The sequence below is a fragment of the Clarias gariepinus genome, chromosome 11 (genome assembly GCF_024256425.1).
Source record: "Clarias gariepinus isolate MV-2021 ecotype Netherlands chromosome 11, CGAR_prim_01v2, whole genome shotgun sequence".
NCBI lineage: Eukaryota > Metazoa > Chordata > Actinopteri > Siluriformes > Clariidae > Clarias > Clarias gariepinus.
This window is the reverse complement of record NC_071110.1, coordinates 22,258,464-22,272,624: the sequence shown is the minus strand read 5'-3', so window position 1 is coordinate 22,272,624 and position 14,161 is coordinate 22,258,464. Positions and strand designations below refer to the sequence as shown.

At 37.1% G+C, this 14,161-nt stretch overlaps 1 protein-coding gene across 2 annotated transcripts in view; it reads left to right on the top strand.

The window, feature by feature from the left end:
• Positions 1-3,593: 3,593 nt before the first annotated feature.
• Positions 3,594-14,161, top strand: part of LOC128533538 (roundabout homolog 2-like) — a 92,569-nt gene continuing 82,001 nt past the window's right edge. For both annotated transcript variants that reach the window (XM_053507823.1, XM_053507822.1), the window contains exons 1-2: positions 3,594-4,071; positions 10,251-10,577. In XM_053507823.1, the coding sequence (XP_053363798.1) occupies positions 4,011-4,071; positions 10,251-10,577 (388 nt within the window). In that variant the 5' untranslated portion in view covers positions 3,594-4,010. The remainder of the gene's footprint in view (positions 4,072-10,250; positions 10,578-14,161) is intronic.

The window sequence follows — 14,161 nt, the reverse complement described above, 5'->3', positions numbered from 1 at the left end:
TTATTTTTAAGAGAGAAAGTGATGTAGGAACTGTGTGTACTTTTTGTGGTACACTTAGCATTTTTCACTAATATGACTGGGCTTCAATCTGACACGGAATATTCTCTATATGCATTAGCGTCTCCCTCACATGCAATTTATACGTCATGGTTCTGTCACTATCTACTGACATTTTTAGGGTGAATCACAATGTGTGTGGTCTCATAAAATATTTGAGAAAGAAATAAGTAAGAATAATATCCAGGTATATTAAATCACTGTCAGATTATGTGTAAGGGCATGAATTGTATGGCTTTATTAACAGAAAACGTTTAAGTATGAGGAACATTATAGTAGAAAAACTGTTGGCTTGTATTCTTATATTAATATAATGGATGCTTATATAATTTTTTAATCATATACAGTACTGTATGATTATTTTACAGTAGTAGGAAACAAGGATAGAATTGCTGTGGGAAAAATAAGGAACTTGCAAGTGTAGCATCAGCAGCATACACCGGTTTGAATGACTGCAGTATCACATTTTGGCTTCTGTGATACCGTCGATCAGCATATCCTTTACTCGTTCATTTACCGTACATGGACTTCAAGTGGCTTGCCATTTTTAAACTGCTCGAAAGAATAGGCACTTGAGCCACACACTAGATAGGAAATGATATCTGGAAATGAAAGAGGATGTAACATGTTCAGATTATTATTCCTGTTCTATTCCTTTTCCTACGCTGTTTGGGTCCACACCATCTGACAAGACTGGTATCTACAGATCGACAGATATCTTTCCTGTTTGATGTGATAGAACCACCTTTTTGTGCTCATGAAAGATCACAGCTAGAGGTCTTTTAAAGCTTTAACAGTGTGTGTGTGTGTGTGTGTGTGTGTGTGTGTGTGTGTGTGTACTGTACGTGTGTGTGTGTGTGTGTGTGTGTGTGTGTGTGTGTGAGCATTTTTGTATTATCTAAACAAATAACTAACTGAACTAAAATCTAAAATGACAGAATGGTCCTATTATGGAATGCAATGTGGTATCAATTTCCAAGCACTATTCAAGACATACATTTCCAAATGCAATTTGTTTATTTATTCAGTAATAAATTCATTTATTCTGCTTTATCCTGATCAGGGTTGCAGTGGATCCAGAGCCATATTATGAGGCAGGAATCCACTATGAAAGGGATGCCAGTATACTGTATTGCAGCACACCATGCACACCCATTCCCACACTCATTTACACCATGGGCGATTTGGCACAGTCAGTCCACCTACTGCAATAGTGTTTGCAAGGTAAAAAGAAAGTCAAATAGACATATGCAGAACGTGCACAGAAACTCCACACAGGCAGTGACTCAAGCTTGGAATTAAACCCACGAGCTGCAAGAATTACATATTCATGTATGTTTGTAGATTCAGGCATATTTAATATTGTTAAATGCATAGAGATCTTTCACAGCCAAGAAACAGTTTAGTAATATACACAGACATGCAACAAGTAAGTGGACCGCTTGTGATATCTTTAAGCATGCTAAAATTCCAACAATTTGTAATCCAAAAATCAAAACCTTTAAATTTTATTGCAATTTTCAGCATGCAAGAAGTAAGTAGACAACTTATAATATCTTCAAGCATGCTAAAAAAATTTTTAAACATATTTTTTGGATGACAAATTGTATTGCAATGATAAATAGCTAGTAATCCCCTTTGTTCCTGTAACCAAATTTAAGGTAAATTGAAAGATCAGTGTAAAATAGCAGTGGAATCACAAGCTCATTGACCTGGACCTTCTGAAAGTCTATGCTGTTGTAAGATCTGTCAGGAACAATCCTCACATTTTTATGCCTACTGTAGGTCCTTGGCCAGGCAGACACTGTGCATTTTTTATTAATAGTGTATAATGTATTAAGCCACACTGTACATTTTAAACTTCCTGCAACCTGCAAATTTTAACCCGCAGTATTTACTATTAAGTCTGGTTAACCCAACACATTATTGGGGTTTTTAATTAATACAGCCATTAATACAATAGAATTAAAAACTATTTATTGATAAAAGTGCTATTTTTGTGATAAAATGAAGTAAACAGAAAAATCAATTATAATCAAGATCTGGGTGGGAAAAAAGGATCTTTATCTTGGACAAATATTTAAATAAAGCAGGGTTTTTATCAGTAATTATCTTTATTTCTTTTAACTTAATGAGAAATTTAATACGCTCGTGTAAGTCTAAGCAAAAAGTGCCCCCTGAACAGATACTCATGCCAATTTACACAACACAACAATCCCACTGAACACACAACCTATTCATGCTGTTTAAGGTATGAAGGGCAGAGTTTTACTGTGTGTGTTGCAGATGTTTTCCTTGTACTTGATGCATGTACACCGTGTTTTTTTGGCTAAGGATGGATTAGATTTGGAGCAGGCTGAAGTTAACATCAGACACAGACAAAACTAAACTTTGAATTTAGTTTCATCTGCATCTTATGTTACCTTCAGCAAGCTCCCAATCTAATCTTTCCATCTAGGTAGGATTTTTCCAGACAGAAAAATGATGATTCAGATACTGGGTTTCTGTTCATACTGCACATCAGATGACAACTGATTGGGCCTGGTTATAAAAGTGGTCAGAGGTGACTGATTCAGAAATAAAATAGCTTTAAAGGCATAAAAGGAAAGTCATCACTCTATTACTAATCTCTTTGCCACGTTTTCTGTACAGAGCATGCAAACTCCACTCACACAGCCGTGGGCATGGAATCAAACCCTCAACCCTGGACATGCAAAGCCACAATGCTAACCAGTTTGCCACTGTGGTTAAAAGTTAATAAAGTATTGCTGACTCATTCTGTAAAGGCCTGGAGCCTATACCAGGGAACTTGGCAGGGTACATCCTGCATACCATGCTAGTTCTTTAAAATAAGCTACCAATAAGCTATTAGATCAATGTAAATACTTGTACCAATAGATATGAATTAGAAAAGTTTCCACTGGGATTAATTTTAACTGCTGAAAATAAGGGGTATATCTTTGTTGCAGGCAGACATGTACATGGACTTCAACCTGAAATACTAATATCACTGATTACATTAAATCCTATCTGATCAGCTTACTTTTAGCTTTAACCTTTTAAGTATTTCTATAAAATATTTACCTTAATGAATAGCTAATCGAAACCTGATCAATAATATTGGTGCATGGGAATTTTATCATAAACTAAGTGTGTCTGTTTACTAGTTTAGTTGGTTGTCTGTGTACCAGGAATATTATAATACCCAATAACCAAACATTGCATGCTCTTGTGGTACATTCTTGTAAGCCAGGCTCTTGCAATGTTTTTTTTTTTTTTTTTTTTTTACTCGGCAGGTCAACAAACTCAGTTGCGCGTCACAGATGACGCAAAAAACCCGATCTTTTAAGAGCCATACGGAGAGCTGGGGTGTAGAGAACGGTGTTCGGAGAGTAGTTTGCAGTTTGGGTGTGCAGCGTGTCAGGGGCGGGGTCAGGGGACAGGTGGTTGCCCTGCGCGCGCTGTCTCTTTAAGGGTAGTCTCGTGCCGCGCGCTGTCTCTGCACACTGAGCTCGCGCGCGTCATGTCTTAATTACAGCGCGGAGCTCGCGCGGAGCAGGTGCATCACATATCTCCAGCGGACACGTGCATGCAGTGCAGGCAGCTGGAGCAGAAAGTCCGTTTCTCGAGCTTCGTTATTTTCACCAGTATCTGTCTAGGTGAAGACACAGGGCTCAGGCATAGTTTGAATACTGATGTGTACGTGGTTACTTATCTAGAGTAGTTCAAATAAGATGCGCTTTTCTCGAAATGCGACAGTTTCGGCTTGTTTGTGTGTGTTTTTATGAGTATTGTTAATAGTTAAATACATTTTATTTTTTCCTGGTAACATGCGCACTCCATAAATATGGGACTTGCCGTTTTCGGTGTCTGTTCACGCGCTCATTCCACGCAAATATCACTCTGTTGCTGTACAAAGCGAAACCAACCTAGGCTCCAGGACAAGCGGGGCAATGATGTTGCTGGTCAGAAAAAGCGTCCTGCTGTTTTTCATTCAGACCTGCCTATGCACAGGTAAGTTTCAAAAGAAAGTGCACTAAAAAAAAAAAAAAAAAGAAAAGAAAGAAAAAAAGTTCTGTGATGAAATTGGATCAGTAGCACTAGTTACAAAATGTACGTGTTAACATTTGCTTGGATAGATAAATATTTATAATGAGAATTTTAATATCTTTGTTTAATGAATAATCAGTTCTAAGTATGATATGCCACGTGCAATTATTAAACTTAAGATTTATTCCTGTCCGATTCATATTTTGTACTTATGGTCTGTTTATTCTGATTCATTGACTCATTGATTTATTTCTAATAACCACCACACACACTATTGATTCCTGTGTAACCCTGTTCTCACAACCTTTGTATGGATCATTTGTGGTGCATGAAACGTGTAAAACTGGCCTGTGTCTGTCAGTCCAGATGTTTCACTCACTGCATTATGTATACACACTTGACAGCAACAAAGGTGCAGACCCCTAAAACCGTTTATATAATACAGCAGCAAGCAGAAGTGCTAAAGGCATCTGATGATATAATCAAGGATATTCATCTAATCAGTGCTGCATCAAATCTCCGAAGTCATTATGTTATTGTTTGCTTGGGTTGCACAGGGACAACACACCAGCATTCTATGTATTAAATGTCATTTTTCATTCTGAACAGTGAAAGTTTTTTTTTTTCTGTTTAATCACCAAAAGGACCCAAAGTGTAATCGTCATTCATTTTGTATTCTTGGTTGTACGTGAACTTGGTATGAAGCAATTCACTGATGTAGGTGTGCTACAGCATTTAAAGGGAATTCAAATGATAGAACAGGTTTTGACTTTTTATATGAATTAATGCATGATGTTTAATTAATGTAATATACATATGACTCAACAGCTGCACACTTGCATTTACTCGTGCTGTAAACATACTATATGTCTAATGACTTATATTTCACAATTTTAAGCTCCAATTATGACACTCCAGTTTATTAGAATCCGAAGTGTTTACTGTATTTACAGGTAGGCTTTTGCATAAACCGGATCAAATGAAGTTGATTAGCCTTTAAACACGGATGTTCAGATTTTACTTCTAAAACAAGCCAAATCGTTGTTTAGTTAATAGCATTGAAGAGATTATGAAGATTGACATGATTATACATTTCAGGTTTACCTACAGGCATATTCACAAAACTGTCCATGTGCAAACTATATAAGTAATCGTAAGACAATGTTCTCCAAAGCAAATAAGTGATAGTTTAACCATGCAGGTCAGCATTCCTGTATTGGCCTTGTGTGTTGGGCAGCACATAGCAGGGTTTTTAAATCCACATTAGAAGCTTGCCCCAGGCCCTTTACTGGTGATGGCTGTGCTAATGCAATGAAAGAGCTGCAAATATAGAAAATCGCAGTGACTTTGTCTGCCCTGGCTTGCTGCCTTGTTTGCCAGTTAAATAAAAGTAGTGTGTAAAATAAATGTGTTAATTCTGTAGGCAGTGTGAAACATTTGTTCGCTGCAACAAAAAGAAAAAACCTAAATAAATACATAAATTGATGGTTGAACAGTAACTAACCTTTTGTTTAATTAAAACACCTAAATCAGACTAGTATGTCTGCAGATATTTATTAAAGATGTTTTCATGTCTGGCTAAAAAAAAGCATGTATAAGTATGTTCACCTTACAATTGAAAAAAAACTACATGGCCTTGTGCTCTAAACTTTGGAACACAATTTTCTCTGCATTATTTTAGCTCCTTGGGTCCAGGGGTATTGGTCTACCAGTGGTTGCTAAAATCATAATGGCTTCAAAGCAGGGCAGATTGTTCAGTGTTTGGGCAACAGACAGTCTCTGTATTCTATTTATGTTTACAAAATTAGTTTCTAAAATTTATTATTTTTATTATTATTATTATTTTGCTGCTGACTGTTAGATGTATTTTGTATCTCTAAAAATAAGGCCATTGTTTTTTTTTTATCACATGAATAATGCCAGTCTCTGTGTTGTTGTTGTTTTTTATTCATTTTCTCTTGGGAAAGCAAATGTTTTATTTAGGTTTCTGCTGTTCATTTAGCAAACAGTCAAATATTCCTTAATGGCAGTCATTCAAACTGGAATTGCTCATTCTACCAAATTGATTTGTGTAATATCAGGAGATTAAGCTGATGGATCACCACAGGATTTTTAAATCGAGCATGGCATCGGGAAAGTCTTCCAAAAATCATTAACTTATTAGGGATTAAACTGAGGATAAGCAGGACAAAATCCTGTGTGGTTTGTGCCATTCAGGGGCTTTAAGTTGTTCGGGGAGGGACAGACCAAATATTATATAAAATAAACTGTATTCTGCCTAGCAAAAAAAAAAAAAAAACGGGGGCCCTTCCAGAACGGTCAAATCATTGGCCTGCTTCGCACTAACAAAACAAATGAGGAAAAATGACCTAAATCAGGTTAAGAGCTATCCAATACATTATTCAAAATAAGAGGGATAGTGGTGAACCATGAACTTCATGGAAGAAATGTGGTAGAAAAAAAAAAAACCCAAAACAGAATGACCACGATGAAAATATTTGCCAGTAGAAATCACACAGCTATGTTTAATAATGAAATTATACACTATTACAATACATTATTAAAATTCGGAGATGCTAAACCATTAATTTTATGAAAGAAATGAGGTTAGGAAAAAAAATCATGACCAGAGGTCACTTAAACACCTCATAAAATTGAATCATAAAAAAAAATAAACAGTAGAAATCACAGCTATTTTTAATAATAAAAATAAAAAAAATTCCACCTGGATAATGTGACAAGAACTCAGGATTGGGACTAAACAGTTCTATGGGCATAAGAAAACCCACTACCTGTCTAAAATTATTAAAAAGCTTCAATTCAAGGCATTATGCTCGCTGGCATCTGGAGGCAGTGTGAGCATAAAGGCTTACATTTGGAGCAAAGGAAAATGGTCATGTGTTCTGATGAGTCCAAATTGACACTTTGAGTTCAGAGTGATGGGTGCGTCAAGCCTCTGGAGGGAGTGTTATTATCTGGGATTGCTTCAGTTGGTCAGATCTAGTCTCAACAATGTTATGAGGCAATAAATGGAAGTCAGCTGATGACCTGAATGTACAGTACTGAATGACCAGGTTATCACATTTATGGAGTTTTTATTCCCTGATAGCACAGGCATATTCCATAACTTAAATAGTAGAATTGATTGTAGGAGCATGAGGAATAATTTTCACTTGTGAACCTCCCACCACATTGAGTGCGGTAATCAAGGCTGAAGGCATTCAAACTAAATATTAGAGTATACCATCTTTGTTTTTGGCCACGCAGTATGTGTTTTTGTGTTTTGTGAAATGTTCCCGTATGCTGTAAAGTTTCCCTTGCATTAGGCCGACCCATTTCTGATCTTCCTTCTCTCCGTTTAATTCTCTTAGGTCAGTATTAGACATTGCATAAATTACAATCCTTATTTATTTATCACATTCATTTGAGAATGTTATTATATTATTTACATATCTCTAAGGTAAATAATTTTTTAAATACAACCCTCCCTGGCCTTCATCTTCAATCAATTAGTCTGACAAAACCCTAGTTAGTCTCTAAGGAGGCAGAAGGAGATGCATGTTAAATATTGGTTTATATTAATTAATGAGACGCGTTACATAACGGTGTAGCACCTAGTCATGCTGTAGTGGTATTACAGGGAGAAAAGGCTCCAGTGTGTCTTGTCTTTCACCAGCACGGGTCTTATGCTCTACTGGAGCTGCATGAAAGCTTTGATCGAACAGCAATTGAAGTTAACTTCTGACACTCAAGGCCTCAAGATTAATCCCAGTTTGTTCTGCTCTGGTAATTCCTTCCAGTGTTATCACTTACTACTTCCCCAGAGTAGTGTGTCTAAAATGGGAGGAAGGGAATTGATGAAGACTGGTCAGTATGATTGAAAGCCTGCACTGTGGTTGGAACGATATGCTTTTAATATGGTGAGAAATTATAGCATGATGCACTTTTCCGAACTTATGGAACTCTTAGTCGTAGACCAATAAACTTTCACCAACAACCAGCAATAGCACACTAGCAAATTTAATTATGGAGGTTTTTTATTATTATTATTATTTGTGGCTCCTTGTATCATTTTTTTTTAGTTTCTTTAATTTTATCACCAAGACTAATAAGGCAGTGAATGGTCTCCTGTTTTTCTTTTTTAGATACAAATTTTACTATTTACGGTAGCGATGTACTGAGATGTACACACACTGTGTTTGTTCGGCACTTGAGATCAAAGTATGATTTGATATAATTTGGGTTTCTCATTTAACATGACATTTATTGGTATCAGACATTGTGTGTTTGTTCTGATGATAATGCTAGTGCTGTATTGTCTGTATTGCAATGGTTATAAAAGTCTGTTTTAAAATATTTGACGAACACTTTTTCCTTTATTTTTAGAGAAGAGAAGCAATTAAAATTCTTTGTTCCTTATGGCTTTTGAAAGAGCTGCTCTCTTTTGTCTGCGTTCAAGCTGTCAGGGTATGAGCTTATCCTTGAGATGCACAGCAAGAATAATTATCCAGTGCTCCTTCATTAGACACTGTCACACACTCCCCTTTTACCAAAGCACAGAGAGGTGTCTCAAACATTCAGCCTCATGGAAAGCAACCCATTATCTGCTTTTTGATTAAGCTGCTGTAGAACATATTGTCTCTCGTGACATGTTGCACTGCGATTATAGCATAAAGGTCTAATATTTGTTTACCAGGAGCTTAATTTCTTATATGGTTTATATTTGAGCTCCTAGACTCTTCCTACATTATGATTCAATCAACATTTATTTTATTTCCACTTACCTTGAAAGTCCTGCTTTTTTTTTTTAAAAGATAAAATAGCAGTTGCTATGAAATAATGCATGAAAATGCATTTTTGTTCCTGTATCAACTCAAATTCCTCTCAAGCTGGGTTGGGTTTTATCATGATAATCTTCTTACGTTCTGACCTTTTTCTACTAGTGTTTGGGTATGCTTTAATGGAGAAAAAAAATATTTATGTATTATTATATTTAAACTAAGTGTAGAATTTCCAAAGTAAGATATGTAAGGTGAACAAAAACTAAAGTGTAAAAAGTGCTGTTTTATGTTAAACCAATTAAATAAAATTTAATGCATTTTTATTATTATTATTTTATTTTTTTGTGTAAAATTAACATAATATTAATATGTGAAAGCCAAACTTCTAAACCTTGATTTGGATTAAAGTGTTTTACTGTAATTGTAAATGATTTGAGATTAAAATGCTTTCGATACTGTATATTTATAACATGGAACAGTAATAATCATGCCTTAGGAACTTTTTTCCCTATAATTATAGAGTTATTGATATTGTACTTTGATGATGATGAAAGCTGTCTTTGTAAGTCCCCCCCCCCCCCACAAGCCTCATTTCCAATGCCATTATCCTCTTCTCAAGGATGCCATAGCAACACAACTCAGTCAGCCATGAGGTGCTCATTTCCTGGAATCTAAGAATATGAGATATGTTCTATCTGTGTCTGGCTCTTATCTGCATCTCTATCTCCATTTAGTCCCACGAGGGGACATGCGGTTCGTTTTCTGTGCTTTCTCTCCCGACGGCAGCCGTGCCAAACCCCAACTTTAATGTCAGCTAATTTTTACTTTCTCCCTCCTTTTGTCTGCATGTCCAGACTCTTCGAAAGTCTAATAGATGCTGAGTCATCAACTCTTCAGACTCGCTCCATCACCAGCCATTAAACGTCTACTCCACTCCCGTACTTTCTGATGTCATCTGAAGCCGGCAGTTTCATTTCATTTAACTTCAACACAAAATGCCTGTTTGAAATATTGCAGTATTGACTTTGAGGCAAATAAAAGTGTGTTTTCACCTGTAGAAGCCACATCTGATTTAATCACTACCTGTCAGGCAGAATGAAAGTTAAAAAGCTTTCTGGAATAGCTGCCTATTTCTATGTGCTTTTTTTTTTTTTTCAGGATTTGTTTAGTGTGAAATGGCATCAAAAAACTTTCGGTCAATTTCCTTGATTTTTAATTCTATGAATTTCAAAAGCTTTTTGGACATCCAAGCCATTTTTGATGCGTTTGGTTGTATCATAAAACCTTTTGTATGGAACGTCTAGACAGGAACAGCGCTAAGCACTTTAAACAGTGTAAGTTGATTTCCTTAATTTCCCACAGGCTCTCGGTTGCGTCTGGAGGACACTCCGCCTCGGATTGTGGAGGACCCGTCTGATCTAATTGTGTCTAAAGGTGAACCAGCCACGCTGAACTGCAAAGCTGAGGGTCGACCTATGCCAAATGTGGAATGGTACAAAGATGGAGAACATGTAGAGACAGATAAAGATGACCCACGTTCACATCGCATGCTGTTGCCCAGTGGCTCGCTCTTCTTCTTGCGCATCGTTCATGGCCGCCGCAGCAAACCTGATGAAGGCGTCTACACCTGTGTAGCCCGTAACTACCTCGGCGAGGCAGTGAGCCGCAACGCCTCACTGGAAGTGGCCAGTAAGTCCCCTTTATTTATTTTGCCCATTATTTTTAGCCATAACAAGGAATTCATGTCTTATGAAAATTTTTACATTTTTAACAGTTGATTTTTGGGTTATTGGAATATTTAGCTGTTAAGGGGACAACACACTCATTACACTAATAAGCCATAACATTAACACAATAAAATGCTGGCCATGATAGAAAGGCAGAATAACACAGACCACATCCTGCTAAGCACAAAGATTGCAGCCCCGGCCTCCAGATCTCCCTGATCACAATCCGATCGAGCACCCATGGGATGTGCCGGACAAACAATTCCAATCCATGGACCCCCACCGTGCAAAACGCAGTATTCACGGGATAATGTTCTGCATTGTAATAATATGGCTGATTGGTGTATGTGCTTTTTGAACAACTCATTTCAAAGCCGTCAATATGGAATGGATTCCACCATTGCTTCCCTAATAAGCAACCTCTCTTCTGTGAAGGCTTTTTGCTAGTTTTTAGATCGTGACAGTGGAGATTTGTGTTTATTTAGCCGCAAGAGCAGTTGTAGTGTTGGGCACTAATGTTGGTAAGAAGTCCTGGTGTACAACCACTATTACTGTGTATCCTAAAGGTTTTAAGTCATGGTGCAGTTTCGTTTGTTACAGGCCATTTTGTGGCAGTAGACACTTGTACTTTTCGACTTTATGACCACAGTTTGTAAAGGGTTCACACATGGATGTACTGTATGTTTTAATTAAAAACCCATGCTGAGGGTTAGATTATAAAGATAAACATAGATGAAGCAGATGCCCAAGGTACCAACCAGGCTCATGCATGTATGATGATTAAATACCAGTCAAGCACAGCTGATTTATACAATAAAAAAAATTGTTTATGAAAAAAGCCTCACCAGCAACCTAATTTCCCCTACCGTCTGTTCCAACCACTATCACCAGTATACTAATCACTGGCCTGATTTGATTATCTTCTCGCTGTATCATGCTTTAAATTAGTTGTTTTTTTATGCTATGAGAAAGTCTGGCTCTTTGGAAGCAAAATATGAAGAAATGAGAGGTGGATCAAAACTATTTTGAAAATGTCCGTCAGGATCAATTATGTATCGATTGATCTATCTATCTATCTATCCATCTACCCATGCATTCATCTATGGTACTGTTTGTAGTCACAGCAGTCTTTAATAATAAAGCAGAAACATTGCATTAGTATGTGATATCTTTTCATAGATTCCAAATTACCAAATTCTTTTGTGTTATAAAATATGAAACTTTAAATCTTGTAACAGGAAAGCACAAGCTGACTCATTAACAGGATAAAGAGCTAATTAACAAGTCACTGTCTTTCATGTTTGCCTTAGTGAATATGCAATTTCTCATGTTTCTGCTGAGAAATGCAGGGTGGACTTCTTTGGAAATAGATTCATTTCACACCTGCAGTGTGATTTACTAAGCCTGACAGATACTTTGGGAACAGAAATTGTGTGTCAGAAAATGTTCAAGGTTGGACAGAAACCACAGGGTTCGGGTTAATTGAGTAAACCAGAGCCGACAAACTAAAAAAGGCCAGGTAATATTCAAGACCAGAAAACAGATGGGTCAGGAGATCTACAAATGGGCTGAACTAAACAAGGACAGAATGTACGTCTAAGCAAAGCAAAACAGTCAGATCCACAGGGGGTGAATGATAGGGATACATGAGTTAGTAATGTCAGTGGAAAAAAAGCAGGAGTGAGATGCAAGGATGTGAGATGCTGGTTATTTAAAGGAGTCAGTGTAAATGTGAATGTGTGGATGATTACGGGTACAGATACCGTGAATGGCAGTGTGTTATTTGTGTCTTGTAATTATTTTTGTGATTAATTTTGTAGTTCCATTATGGAAAATTTAATATTTCTTCATTTGAAGTCAAGGTAGGCAGATGCAAATACAGTTGTGACAGTACCTGAAAAGTGCTTACATGTTGCAGGAGTTACTGATGGTGCTTGAGAACTGTTCTGATTAGGTTATGTCTTGTCCTAAGAGCAGGAATATTCCTCATGCCCATGTCCTTTCTGAAAATTAAGCCATTAAACGTCTACTCCATCTAATCTTGAATTAAGCGAGATTCACGTAGCCCCCACCTAGAGGCCCAGGAAGTAGAGCTTACATGACATGGCAGTAGAAGGTATGTGACAAACGATACCGGCAAGGTAATCAAAGATCATACATCACCTCATTGATTTGGTGGATGATCGAGTGGTCCAGTGTAGTGATGCATCAGTTTCCCGCATGCTTGATAAAAATAGCGGTCCCTAATAGAAAGCGTACTCAATCCTCTGGTTCATATTGGTGTTGCAGTGTGGCAGTGATTGGCAAATTCTGCATGTTCTCTTAATTATTCCACCTAACCATTCCTGAACTAGTAATCGATTTTGGGTGTATCTGTTTGCGGATACGCCAGGAGAAATGTAGGGGTTGTTAAGTACACACTGAAAGGGGGTGAGTTGATTGACAGAGTTTGCTCTGCCCCTATTCTGTATGCATGTTACAACCTGAAGACAATCAATGTGTCCATTAAAACCTTCCAGACGTAGGATGTGAATTGAGGTTCCTTTTATCTGAAATGTGTATTTGTAGATGCTAGAGTAGCTGGAGACATGATTGAACTTGAATTTTGAGGACAGTAAACAAAGCAGGAGGTTAAGTCACTCATAAGGTCCAAAACAGACCTACAGGTATATAGTAAGTAGTAAATATGTGACAAAAGCTGTGACTATGTATAACTACTGTAAGGTTAGTAAGGAATAATAAATATAAGCCATTTTTTAGATATTGGACATCAGAGATTACCAGAATAAGTAAACCAGAATGAGGTGCAAGTAAATGCAATCAATAAGCTGGTGTGCTAAATTGACAAGACAGCATAGCTAGAGGAGGAATTCTGGTGGAGTTCTCCCAGAGAGCAGTGGTTATGACAGTGATTATCAAAATAATTGTCAGTTTCAGCCCTAGTCGAATATAATCCCGCTTAAGGGCTTTGCTGATGATAAAGAGTAAAGCCAGGACTTGTATACATCTCTTACACAGTCATTAGTGTGATACAAGAAAAAAGAAAACATTTTTATATTTAACGAAAAAAAATGTTGAGTGATTGCTCTATACCAATATTTCCAATAATTAGCAATGAAATTAAAACCACTTGACTTATTTATTGTAGGTTCCAGTTGTAACACCAAAACAGCTCTGATCCTCTAATCGTAAAGTGTAATTTGTTGCCTCCATGGAACGGACTTTTGTTCCGCACATCCCACAGACGCTTAATAAGAATGAGATCTGGGGAATTTGAAAGCCAAATCGACACCTTGAACTCTTTGTCTTGTTCCTCAAACCATTCCTGCACAGTTTTGTGGTCTGCAGTATGCCAGGGCACAGTGTCATGCTAAAAAAGGCCACTGACATTAGGAAATATTGTCAGCATGTACTTCGTCAGCAGAAATGTTTGGAAAGGTGGTACATGTCAAAACAACATATACTTGAATGGCATGCTGTATCCACCTGCTTATTCTCATAGTGCATTCCGAAGTGATCTCTTCCTTGGGTAAACGATGCACATGC